Raw genomic sequence first — 13,543 nt, 5'->3', positions numbered from 1 at the left:
TATATCTATAAATTAATATAAATATAATGTAATATCATATATAATATTGGTATAATATATTAATGGTATATTGATATAGCATTTTTTTCTGCTAAACTGAGGGGCATTTTTGTCCTCAACTTTTAGCCCAAGATCATTGCTCTAGGGTGATCTTGAATTTTCGATTTTAAGAACAGGCATCCCATCACTGGGTTGGGTAATGATTTGAGGGATGAGGGTAATTTGGGATCACTGCCACGTAGGATCATCATGGTGCAACCAAACACAATTATCTCATCACTTTCACCCATACTATCCTTGATCTTGGAATGATCATACCATAGCAAACGCCCCCTTATAGTAATTATATCATTGAACATTAATTACTGTTAATTAGCTCATCAAAGCACTGTCCATAATATCATTGTATAATTTTTGCATTCATTTTTTAGACTTTTTCAGGTGAACTGAATTACATGAGCATGGAGTTTTTTGGTTATTTCATGATTTCTTTTGCAAATAAAGTTATTCTTTCAAAGAATAAAATTTGGTGTAATTTTTGGTATTGAAGAAATGGGGGTATGTGCATGCACGATGAGGCAGCGGTGCATTACATTGATATGATCGATCAGACAACCCTTGGGCACCGATTCATCAAGCAAGAGTTTGGTCAGACTCCAAGGATCGGTTGGCAGATAGATCCATTTGGACATTCGGCTGTGCAAGCTTGCTTACTTAGTGCAGAGATATTGCCTTTAAGTCTCTCTCTCTCTCTCTCTCTCTCTCTCTCTCTCTCTCTCTCTCTCTCTCTTGCTTTCTATTTCTTCAATACACCCAGCACCAGGCTGTGGGTTCATGAAGGATGTAAGGATGTAACGTCTAATGCATTGGGTTTCTATTATAAAGCTCAACGTTCAATGCTAAAGTTCAAGTTGACGATATTTGTGCACAGCATCTGCTAAGAGAAAACTATTCAATGCTAATAGTCTTTTGAGTAGTCTCTTGCTTTTCTTTTTCTTAATACTTGATGTTCTTTGTATCTAGATCATAGTTTGTGATCCAGAGCATGTGGTACTGATCTGTACAGCTGTTACTTTCTGCTTTAATGGAGGAAAAATGTTGTTTTTGATAATTGATAATGCCCATTGGACTGATCATTGTTGAAGAAAATGAGCTCAAAAATTAATATCTTTGGCTGTAAATGGTTGATTTGTAAGTTGAAGAAAAACCTTCATACACTGCATAAGAAAGGCATGTGATCTGCTTGTTCATCAGTTGGTGGGCGTAAATGTGGCTTTGCTCATTTTCTCTGTTTATTACTTGGATTGCTTTTTTTTTTTCATCTCCCCCCAATTGCTTTGATCCTCGTAATATTTTCTTCATCATCATATTTATTTCTATCACTTCTATCAAATTATACATTCACCTCTCCATCAATCTAATTAACGGTAACATCCTTCCATTGCATCCTTTTAGTTCAACAGCAGTATTTCACATCAAGTGATGTATTTATTGCATCCTTGCACTCTGAAAATGTATTTCTTTTCTATATTTAAAATATGCATCTTTTCTTCCGGCTACACTTGAGTGGATTGTTGAAATCTTCCTACAATCTGCAGGTTGGTTTTGATGCTCTTTATTTCTCACGTATTGACTACCAAGACTGGGAAAAGAGGAAAGACCTGAAGAGTCTTGAGGTTGTATGGCGGGGTTCTAAGACCCTTGGTTCTTCTGCAGATGTGAGTATCCTGTTCTATACAACCTTTTGATGCTTGTCTTATTGAAGACACGCTAGTTGGGAACCTGATTAGTGTCAGCATATTCTATTCATACATCACTTTATTTTTTAAACTACCTCTCTGAAGTATTGCTTATTGGTTTTTCTTCCATTTTAGATTTTTACTGGCATATTTCCCAAGAACTATGAACCGCCCCCTGGTGATTTCTATTTTGAAGTTAATGATAAGTCTCCTGTTATTCAGGTGATTCTTTTGCAAGTTCCTTAAAATGTTTTGAATATATGCTTCGAGATTGACCTTTGTGTCCTTTTTGGTGAAGGATGATGTACTTTTGTTTGATTATAATGTCGAAGAACGGGTGAATGATTTTGTAGCTGCAGCTATAGCACAGGTAGACAGATTTTTCAGCTTGATAGTTTTAGTTCATATCGCCATTTTCTTTTCCACTCTTAGAATCCAAAGTTCTGTGGTTTCCTAAGTTCATTAAACTGCTTGTACAGACTCATTATTTGGCTATTCTCTGTGGAATCTTATTATCTGTCTTAGTATATTTTAAGAACATTGGTTCTTTGAGTAGTTTAAGTATAAAATGCTGTTTTAAGTGGTGGCTTGATCAGTGACATGGAATCTCGTGTTTGTCGAGAACTGAAGTTATGTGGATACTTGACATCTTTCAGTGTCAATGTTTTCTGAAGCTGGAGACAACATGACATTCCATGGCATTTGGAGAATGGAGTGTTATGCCCATTTGCAACAATTATTGTTAGTTTTCAAGTGCACTCAACTGCAAGTGACATTGCCTGAATTCAAGAACATCTGAAACATATGATTTTAGGTTTTGTAGGCAATTTATATGTTATATGCCATGATTGTTACTGCTGATCTCCTCCCTCCCTATCCCTAGTGGTGGCTTGGAGGAGTGGAGTGCCAACCAATGCATCCTAGTGGTGTTGGTTGCAATGATACAATTTAGGATGAAACTCTACATGCAAATACTATATATGCATGCATCTATGTGCATTTACATTGTATAGAAGTGCTAATGTTTTGGGTCTTTCCTGTTGGCCGAGTCCCACCTTATGTGAGGTGGGACCTAGCAATTTAAATAAAGAAAAAAAGAAAACAAAAAAAAACAAAAAGAGGGAAAAGAGGGGTTAGGGTTTATTATTCTATTAGAGGGTGGATGAAAAAAAAAAGAGGGTAGCCGTCTTGGGAGAAGTGCTTGTGGAATCCATCTCAAGGAGGAGGTGAAGATCTTATTCAAGGCATCTCAAGAGGAAGAAGAACCTTGTGCAAACCTACACTCGGTGAGATTGTTCTCATTTTATTATTGGAGCCTAAACTCTTTTTCATATAAACTCTTTGTTTGTGATCCAAGGAAGAGATCCTTGATGTATGTGATCCTCTAACTTAGCCTAGAGAAGATACTTTGTAAGCCCATTATTGTTGATAGTGGAGGTTTGTGGTGGACTTAGGTCTTGTGGTTTTTCCCCCTCATATTGGAGGGTTTTCCACCTAAAACTTTTTGTCGCTTTCTTGTGGTTTGATTTTTTGGTAGTTCTTACATTGATTAATTATTGTGGTATTCTCATTCTACTCACACAAAGATAGGAAAGTTTTCATCTAGTGAAGGGGTCTTTCCTAACAAGTGGTATCAGAGCCAGGTTTTGTGCCTACAAGGTGTTTGATAAAATTCTTGTGTGACTCGAATGGAGGATTCTATGGGAGGCATGATCAAATTGACATCTTCCAACTATGCCATTTGGAAACCTAGGATGAAGGATATCCTTTATTGTAAGGATTTGTATGAACCTATTCATGGAGATGAGGCTAGGCCAAAAGAGAAGACCGACAAGGAATGGGAGATAATGAATAGAAAGACAGTTGCACAAATTAGACAATGGGTTGATCAAACCGTGTTTCATTATGTTGCTCAAGAAACCAATGCCTTCTCTTTGTGGAAGAAATTAGAGGCCATGTATGAGAGAAAGACTACACAGAATAAAGCCTCTTTGATTAGGAAACTTGTCAACTTGAAGTATAAAGATGGGAAAAGTGTGACAGAACACTTGAATGACTTCCAAGGCTTGGTGAATCAGTTGACTACTATGAAGCTTGTCCTAGATGAGGAGTTGCAGGCTTTGTTACTTCTTAGTTCTTTGCCAGACAGTTGGGAGACTCTTGTGGTGTCTCTAAGCAATTCTGCACCTGACGGCAAGGTCACTTTGGATATGGTAAATGATAGCATGCTAAATGAAGAGGTTAGAAGAAAGGAACAGGAAATATCTTCTGAAGCTGAGGCTCTTGTGACAGAAAGAAGAGGTAGAAGCAAAAGCAAGTATCCTTACAATAGAGATAAATTCAGGGGCAGGTCAAAGTCAAGGAAAGGCATAAAATGCTATCATTGTGGCAAACTAGGACACATGAAAAGAGAGTGCAGAGCATTGAAAAGAGAGCAGAACACAGAAAAAGGTGAAGCAAAGATCGAGGAAAAGGATGTTACAGCAGTTGCAGCTGATGCAGATGTCATTGTTGTTAGTGATGGTTAAGTCAACCTTGCATATGAAGATAGTAACTGGGTCATTGATTCCGGTGCTTCTTTTCATATCACTCCACATGGTGGTTTCTTCACATCCTGTACTTTCGGTGATTTTGGTTGTGTTAGGATGGGAAATGATGGTTTATCCAAAATTGTTGGTATGGGGAGTGTATGTTTAGAGACCAATACAGGGTGCAAGTTGCTACTCAAAGATGTTAGACATGTTCCGGATATCCGCCTCAATTTAATCTCCACCGGCAAGCTTGATGATGAAGGTTATAGCAATCATTTTGGTGAAGGAAAATGGAAGATCACGAAAGGCTCTTTGTTGATAGCAAGAGGAAAAAAAAAATAATACTCTCTACATGATGCAAGCAAAGCTAAAGAAAGGAGAGGTGAATACAATTGATGATGATTTCTCTACAAAGTTTTGGCACAAAAGGCTTGGGCACATGAGTGAGAAAGGACTTCAAATTCTAGCCAAGAAGGAGTTGCTACCAAATACCAAAGGTGTGTCTTTGAAAACTTGTGTTGATTGTTTAGCCGGAAAACAACATAGAGTTGCATTTCATAGAACACCTATATCTAGAAAAATTAACATTCTAGATTTGATACATAGTAATGTATGCATGATGGATAGTAGAACTCTTGGTGGTGCACTTTATTTTGTTACCTTTATTGATGATCATTCTAGAAAGGTATGGATTTTTGCTTTGAAATCCAAGGATCAAGTCTTGGATATATTTAAACACTTTCATGTCATGGTTGAAAGAGAGATAGGCAAGAAGCGAAAGTGCATCAAGGCAGATAATGGAGGTGAGTACAGAGGGGCATTTGAAAAATATTGCAAAGATTATGGCATTAAGCTCCAAAAGACAGTTCCTAAAACACCACAAGAAAATGGAGTTGCAGAGAGAATGAATAGAATAATTGTAGAGAGAATCAGATATATGCTCTCTCATGCAAAATTGCCAAAACCATTTTGGGGTGAAGCTATGAGGATTGCAGTGGATTTGATCAACCTTTCTCCATCAGCTCCTTTGGATGGTGATGTGCCAAAAAGAGTTTGGACAGGAAAAGATGTATCCTACAGTCATTTGAAGGTGTTTGGATGCAAGACATTTGTTCACATTCCAAAAGATGAAAGGTCTAAGCTTGATGGAAAGTCTAAAGAATGTATTTTCTTAGGTTATGGCCATGAAGAATTTAAATACAGGTTGTGGGATCCAAAAGACAAAAAGGTGATCAGGAGTAGAGATGTATTCTTTGAAGATCAGTTTATTGAAGACTTTGGAAAGCAAGAGAAGCCGAAGTATTTGAACAGTTCTCCAATTAATCTTGATCCAGTTCCTCCACCTATGGTACATGATGATGATAGGGGAGATGTGCAGGATGACAGTGAGCATAGTGATACAGGTGCTAGTGAGGGTTCTACAGGTGATAATGGTCACAGTGAAGCTTCAGAATATGGTGAGCTATCAAGTCAGTCTGAAATAACAGAACTAGAGGTCAGAAGATCTAATAGACAGCACAGAGCATCATCTAGATATCCTGCTTCAGAGTATGTTTTTCTTATAGATGAGGGGGAGCCAGAATGCATCCAAGAAGTGCAGAATCATAAGGATAAGGATAAATGGTTTCAAGCTATGCAAGAGGAAATGAAATCCTTATATGAAAATCATACTTTTGATTTGGTAAAGCTTCCTAAGGGTAAGAGACCACTCAAGAACAAATGGGTATACAGATTAAAGGAGGATGAGAGCGGCTTAAAACCTAAGTACAAAGCAAGATTCGTTGTCAAGGGCTTTGGTCAGAAAAAAGGTATAGACTTTGATGAAATTTTTACTCCGGTTGTGAAAATGTCATCTCTTCGGATTATATTGGGTTTGGCAGCTAGTATGGACCTTGAGATTGAACAACTTGATGTGAAGACAGCCTTCTTGTATGGAGACCTAGAGGAAGAAATTTATATGGAGCAACCTGAGGGGTTTAAAACTAAGGGCAAAGAACATCTTGTTTGCAAGTTAAAGAAAAGCTTATATGGGCTTAAACAAGCACCAAGGCAATGGTATAAAAAGTTTGATTCTTTCATGGTGGGCCACGGCTACAAGAGGACAAAATCCGATCATTGCGTCTATGTGCAAAGGTTTAGTGATGGTGATTTTATCATTTTATTGCTTTATGTAGATGATATATTGATTATTGGCCGTGATACTAACAAAATTGATAGGTTGAAGAAAGACTTAAGCAAGTCTTTTGCCTAGCAAAAAACATTGGGATGCAGTCAAATGGATACTTAGATACCTTAGAGGTACTTCCAAAGCTTGCTTATGCTTTGGAAATGAAAAAACTATGCTAGAAGGATTCACAGATGCAGATATGGCTGGTTATATTAATACTCGAAAGTCTACATCGGGATACATGATGACTTTTGCAGGGGGAGCTGTTTCATGGCAGTCCAAATTACAGAAATGTGTTGTTTTGTCCACTACAGAGGCCGAATATATTGCGGTGATAGAGGCATGTAAGGAAATATTGTGGATGGAAAGATTCCTCCAAGAATTGGGCTTGAAACAAGAAAAGTATACTCTCTATTGTGATAATCAGAGTGCCATTCATCTTAGCAAGAATCCTAGCTTTCATTCAAGGTCGAAGCATATTGATGTGAGGTATCATTGGATTCGGGATGTGTTGGAAGAAAAGCTTTTGCATCTAAAGAAAATCCATACCGATGAGAATGGGTCGGATATGATGACTAAAATTTTGCCTAAGAAGAAGCATGATATTTGTATGCTTAAGGTAAGCTTGGTGGAGCCTCTCACATAAGGTGGGAGGGGGAGAATTGTTGGCCGAGTCCCACCTTATGTGAGGTGGGACCCAACAATTTAAATAAAGAAAAAAAAGAAAACAAAAAGAAAACAAAAAGAGGGAAAAGAGGGGTTAGGGTTTATTATTCTATTAGAGGGTGAATGAAAAAAAAAGAGGGTAGCCGTCTTGGGAGAAGTGCTTGTGGAATCCATCTCAAGGAGGAGGTGAAGATTTTATTTAAAGCATCTCAAGAGGAAGAAGAACCTTGTGCAAACCTACACTTGGTGAGATTGTTCTCATTTTATTATTGGAGCCTAAACTCTTTTTCATATAAACTCTTTGTTTGTGATCCAAGAAAGAGATCCTTGATGTATGTGATCCTCTAGCTTAGCCTAGAGAAGATACTTTGTAAGCCCATTATTGTTGATAGTGGAGGTTTGTGGTGGATTTAGGTCCGGTGGTTTTTTTCCCTCATATTGGAGGGTTTTCCACCTAAAAATTCTTGTCGCTTTCTTGTGGTTTGATTTTTTGGTAGTTCTTACATTGATTAATTATTGTGGTATTCTCATTCTACTCACACAAAGATAGGAAAGTTTTCATCTAGTGAAGGGGTCTTTCCTAACATTTTCTTCTTTCCTTTTTTTTCTTTTATATAAATTTTGGAGAAGTATGGTGGGAGTGCCACCTTGTAGTTTCACATCAAAGGCCTCTCCTAACTAGTGGCTTGGAGGAGAGGCGTGCCAACCAGCGCATCCTAGTGGTGTTGGTTGCAAGGATACAATTTAGGATGAAACTATCACATATACATATACATATATGCATTCATCCATGTGCATTTGCATTGTGTGTGTGTGTGTGTGTATATATATATATTCTATACTTGTTCTAGGCTCCCTGAAATTGTTTTATTAGACCATGCAACTGTTAAATCAGAAATTTTGTAAGAAGCTGCATTTCTTGCAGGCAAATGTTACTCGAACAAATCATATTATGTTTACCATGGGGACAGATTTTAAATACCAATATGCAACTTCATGGTTCAGGCAGTTGGATAAATTCATTCATTATGTCAACAAGGTAAATTTTTCTGCAGGAGCATTTTCTAAATACTATTGATGCATTATTATAAGTTTGAGACTTATAGCAAAAGAGTATAATGTTTGAAAACATTTCTTGCTTTTCCCTCCTTCACTAGCAAATTTTTCCTTATTGTTTGTAAAATACTCTGGTGCAAATCTTATAATTGTCCCAGAATTTTATGTAATAGGAAAAATGGCTTGTAAGCTTTTTAGTGATTTTGACTGAAGTTGTCAAAATCCTGTATCCTGTAAGCAACTTATTTGGGCATGTTTTTTTAAGCACATATGCGTCTATCTTTAGTGGGAAGGCAAAGCTAACACCATTCCTTTAGTAGGTGATTTCCACGGTACCCTTTGACTACTTTTCACTACCCTTTCAGTCTTTGTAACCTCCAAGGTTCCAGTGGCATTGAGAATGTGTACTGTCTAATGTCTGGTCTGTTGAAATGAGGGTTATACATACCTGGTCTGGAATGTTACTTTGATTTGATTGTCAGGCTGACTAGGTTGAATTTGTGAGTTTTCATAGTTATATCCTTTACCTCTGGAAAATCTGGAATTTGTTATTTCGTACTGAAGTACTGTTTCCCTGCACTTAAGGATGGGCGGGTCAATGCTTTGTATTCAACACCATCCATTTACACTGATGCAAAGTACACAGCAAATGAGTCTTGGCCTCTCAAGACTGATGACTTCTTCCCGTAAGTTAAATATTTGGAATGTGTAAGTGCCATCAGTTATCTAGAATTCTGATGCATCTATAGCGAGAATTAATGTTTATATTTTCAGATACGCAGATAATCCAAATGCATATTGGACAGGGTACTTCACAAGCAGGTCTGCCCTAAAAGGCTATGTAAGAACAATGAGTGCTTACTATGTGGTAGGTTATTCTTCACTCCTATACCTGTTAAGCGTTAAAGCCTTTACAGTTCTTTGCAGTTTATATTTTTGAATGTAAATGTATTTATTATTTCTCTATTTATAAGCAACATATAACATCAGGCGGCTAGGCAATTGGAATTTCTCAAACGAAGAAATAGTTCAGGCCCAACAACTGACAGTCTGGCTGATGCTTTAGCTCTTGCTCAACATCATGATGCAGTTACTGGAACAGAAAAGCAGCATGTCGCAAATGATTATGCCAGACGACTATCAATAGGCTATGCAGAGGTGATAAATTGAGTTTATTCTTATTGTAGTCTGATATTTCTTCCACATCTCCCTTCTAAGATAGAAAACCACTTGATACTTAGATATTATTTGTAGGCGGAGAAGTTAGTTGAATCTTCACTTGCTTGCTTGGCAAGTTCAGACACAAAATCAGGGTCTTGCAACCCAGAAACAAAGTTTGAACAGGTAAAAAATAAATGATTGGTTCTGTACATATGCTACATCTTCAAATGATTCATGCAATTATCTGCGTAAAAGTCTATTGTTCGTCCTTTTTTCTGTCTACCTAAAAATATGCTAGACAGATCGTTGTTAGAACCGACGAACAAAAGTTAAATTTAATTCTACTCTTACCTTTCCTACTCGAAGAATAGCGGTTGTAAGAGGTCGATCCACAGGGAGGCGATTGGAGTTGCATAAAATAAAAACATTCACTCAGATTTGAAATCGATTTTCGAATGATAAAAGAAAAAACATTACTTTGAGGATGTTGATGGATTCTCTAGTCTATCGGAGAATATATTTTTTTTTTATTTAAAAATAATCAAAAGACAAGTACTTAGAAATCAAAGAGCATTTATAAATTCATGAAATGTTTAACTATTCAAAGGAAAATTTTGGCATAAATTAAAATGGATGAAAACAAGTGCTAAGAAGATGAAAAGCCTAGAACATGATTTTTTTTTAAAAGAAAAATTAAATATATGGCATCAATTAAAAGATTGCATAAAAAAATAGAAATTAACTTGAACCTAGAACAAGGATTGCATAAAAAAAATGATAGATTTATAAACTAAATTGATTACAAAGGTAGAAATGAAGATTGGTAGCTTGATGCTGCCTTTCTTCTGCAAATAAAATAAAGGAAGGAAATAACAAAATCAAAAGAAACCTCTCCCTTTCTCTCCCACGGTGGAATAACAACATAAACTAATATTTCTCTTTTTTTTTTTTCTTTCTTCTCCAAAAGAAACAGAGCTCTCCCCTGTTTCTTTTGAACCAGCCGACTACCCTCCCTAGCCGACTCCTTCTTCCCCTGGCTCTGTTTCTTAGCTCTTTTTCCTCCTCCGAGCTCTCCCCCTAAGCTCCTCCTCTCCTCTTTTTATAGGCCCTTGGAGATGTGGTAGAGGTGGGATCAGCGGGATCGGCTGGGCGGATCGCGGAAGGGAGGCGCGGACTTCCTTCTTTGGGCAACGGATGCGGGATCGCCGGAATGCTTGATGCGGAAGGCGGATGGCTTGTGAGGCGCGGAGAGGACGCGCTGGCAGTGACTGCGAGGCGCTGGGATCACGGACGGACGAGCTGGGAGCGTGATCGACGATGGGCGTGGAGGATTTGGAAGGGATGCCACGGCTGGATGTCTGGGACGGATGCGGGATCGCCGGGATCACGGAAGAGGGGCTGGGATTTTGGGATCACCGGATTGGAAGCGATGCTGGGAGCTGATGCGGAAGGGAGGCGCTGGGATCTTCCTTCTTTGGGTGCCGGATTGGAAGGCGATCTGGGATGCTCACCGCGTGAGGACTGCGGTTTGGACGCTGGGAGATTGCCGCTTGGGATCACTGGCGGAGCCGGGAGCGTGATCGACGGAGCTTGACGCTGATCGCGGGATGCTGGGGATCCGACGGGAGCTGGCACGGGTTGGATGCGAGGCCACGGGATGATTCGGGCGTTGATCATGGGAGATGCTTCACGGCTGAATAGGAATGGGGCGCTCGCGACAAGGATTGCCGTGGATGGACGAGATGCTGGGAGGAAACGGGATGGGAGCTGGGAGACACCAAGTTCCGTCCAATCAGTCATATAGATAAAAAAATAGTGTGATATGAAAATTTGACTTGTAGACGGACGAACTTGGTTCGTCGCGGGTCATCTGTTGAGGTCAATTGCAAGTCTTTCAAGTCATGGGTTACCCCAACACCTCATAGTTATGATATGGCCAAATTAGATTTGCCCCAAAATTATTTCCCAAAAGCACCAAAGAAATGGACCTGATTCGGATCCGAACCCGACTCGGACCCGACCCAATCTTCAACCGGGTCGGATCTGGGAAGGGATCCTTCTTAAGTCAAATTTATACTCAATGTGTATTTTATTTCCAATTTATGAAAATCTGTGCCAAACCCAAAATATAATATTAAATCCAGTGAATTTATCATTATCGGTTAGCAATAATACTAATTTAGGTGACATTTTGGGTCGCACTTTGTGCTCTCATCAACACCCCCCAACTAGCTTATTGCTAGTCTCTAGCAATTTAGTGCGAAAATGATAAAATAAGAGTGCAAAAGTGTAATTTATTATATAATATACTAAGATAAATACTCATTTTGTAGAGCATTACGATTGCACTTAGCACGTGCAGCAAGCCTTTAAACCCCTAGGTTATCCTAGTGGACGAGTATTGTCTCGTGACGGTTTGCAGTGAAGTTACCCACAAACTTCAATCCCAAAATAAATTTGGTTTGTGAAATGAAAGTCTTATTTCAAGTACATAACTGATAAGAATTTCAAAAGCACACAAGGTTTTAATTACTAAGTAGCCCAATTTCTAGGTTAGTATGCAATTTGAGTTGAAGTCATTAAGTTTTCCGTTAGGGAGTTGTAAGACTTATTTATACTTGAGTGCTCAGTGAAGTTTGGACCATGCACAAGCTAAGGTTTTGGATCTTCAAAAATATCGCTAATATTAGTAGTTTCCAAGAATTGGTCGGACAAGACCTATTTGCTGATTCAAAATCATCTTTTCTGCAGGATTTCGAGAGCTGTGGATGTTTACTTTAATACCTCATGGGCTTTATCTTGTAATATTCCAGTTTAACTCGAATTTTTACAACGACGGCTTTCACACTATTGTCTTTCTTCAGGTCAATATACAATTTTTTTTTTTTCATTTTTTTTGTTTTTGTTTTTTTTTGTTTTGTTGTTTTTTTTTTGCATTAAAGAGAAATGATAATGTATATATTGTGCACTTTTACTCCTGTGATGATTCCTCCATGTAGCGAGCAATTAGTCGACAATTCTCACACCAGTTAGCATGAGGTGTCGGGCATCAAGACTCCCCTACGGACCTATGCTCGGGTTCCTCATCACAAGCTCGCTGACCTTTGACAATAGGTAGCCCTTTCCGATGTACCTGACTAAATCCACCATTTTTTTTTTTTTGGATCAGAAAAAGATGGTTCATCAGGATTCGAGGTTGCTACCCATATTCTCAACACAATGTCGAACCTATACCTTAGAAAATGCAGGCCATATGTGTTGTGAAATTCAAAGCACTAATTAGCTTACAACTCACTAAAAGGAACTTAATAAAAAGAACTCACTTTGCACTACTTCCAACTAGTCATTGGGCTCTTAGATTTTATATACCTTGTGTGTTGTATATATATTATATATAATTTTTTTTTCAAAAAATTTTAACTAAAAACTTTTTTTTTTATAAAATTTCAAATGCGTAAAAATACCTCCGAACCTAAATCTAACATTGTCCTCAATGTTAAAGAAAATTTAAAGCAGTAAGAGGACAGAGGAGAGGTTACCTGATATGGGTGGGTGAATTGAAAATTGGGGCAAAATCCCCCAAACCTGCATGTTAGTAATTTATTGAATATTTTTTTTTTTAGAAGATATTTACATGTTGGGTTGCCTCCCAGAGCGCTAAGTTTTATGTCTTTAGCCAGACAATTCCGATTTACTCATAATAGACAGGGTCAGTCAGAAGTGTCTTCTCAACTTCTGGACTCAGATACTCGAGGTATGGTTTTAAACGATGTCCATTGACTTGAAAGGACCTACCATCCTTGGTATTGCATATTACTACTGCACCATGCGGGTGCACTTTCTCTACTGTGTATGGGCCAGTCCAGCGAGATTTAAGTTTCCCAGGGAATAAATGTAATCGAGAATCATATAAAAGAACTTTTTGTCCTTGGTAAAACTCTTTACGAGTAATCATTTTATCATGCATGACTTTCATGCGATCCTTATACTTCTTGACACACTCGTAAGCATCGTTCCTAATTTCTTCAAGCTCGTCGAGCTGAAGCTTTCGATGTTCTCCCGCCTTGTCGAGATCGAAATTTAAGCGTTTGATTGCCCAATAGGCCTTGTGTTCTAACTCGACAGGTAAATGGCAAGCCTTGCCATAGACAATCCTATATGGGGACATCCCAATTGGTGTTTTGTAGGCCGTACGATATGCCCACAATGCATCTGTCAACCTA

General features: G+C 38.3%; 1 protein-coding gene across 1 annotated transcript in view; it reads left to right on the top strand.

Annotated features, from left to right (window-relative positions):
* The window catches only part of LOC103722951 (alpha-mannosidase At3g26720-like), a 59,254-nt gene that overhangs the window by 5,136 nt on the left and 40,575 nt on the right, over positions 1 to 13,543 (top strand). The window contains 9 exon segments of the mRNA XM_039121166.1: positions 551 to 723; positions 1,597 to 1,718; positions 1,875 to 1,961; positions 2,038 to 2,109; positions 8,029 to 8,142; positions 8,745 to 8,845; positions 8,934 to 9,027; positions 9,150 to 9,317; positions 9,414 to 9,503. Of these exon segments, the coding sequence (XP_038977094.1) occupies positions 551 to 723; positions 1,597 to 1,718; positions 1,875 to 1,961; positions 2,038 to 2,109; positions 8,029 to 8,142; positions 8,745 to 8,845; positions 8,934 to 9,027; positions 9,150 to 9,317; positions 9,414 to 9,503 (1,021 nt within the window).

Source organism: Phoenix dactylifera, unplaced genomic scaffold (assembly GCF_009389715.1).
Source record: "Phoenix dactylifera cultivar Barhee BC4 unplaced genomic scaffold, palm_55x_up_171113_PBpolish2nd_filt_p 000997F, whole genome shotgun sequence".
Lineage (NCBI taxonomy): Eukaryota > Viridiplantae > Streptophyta > Magnoliopsida > Arecales > Arecaceae > Phoenix > Phoenix dactylifera.
Note: the sequence above shows the minus strand (reverse complement) of the source record. Positions and strands in the feature narration are given on the sequence as shown.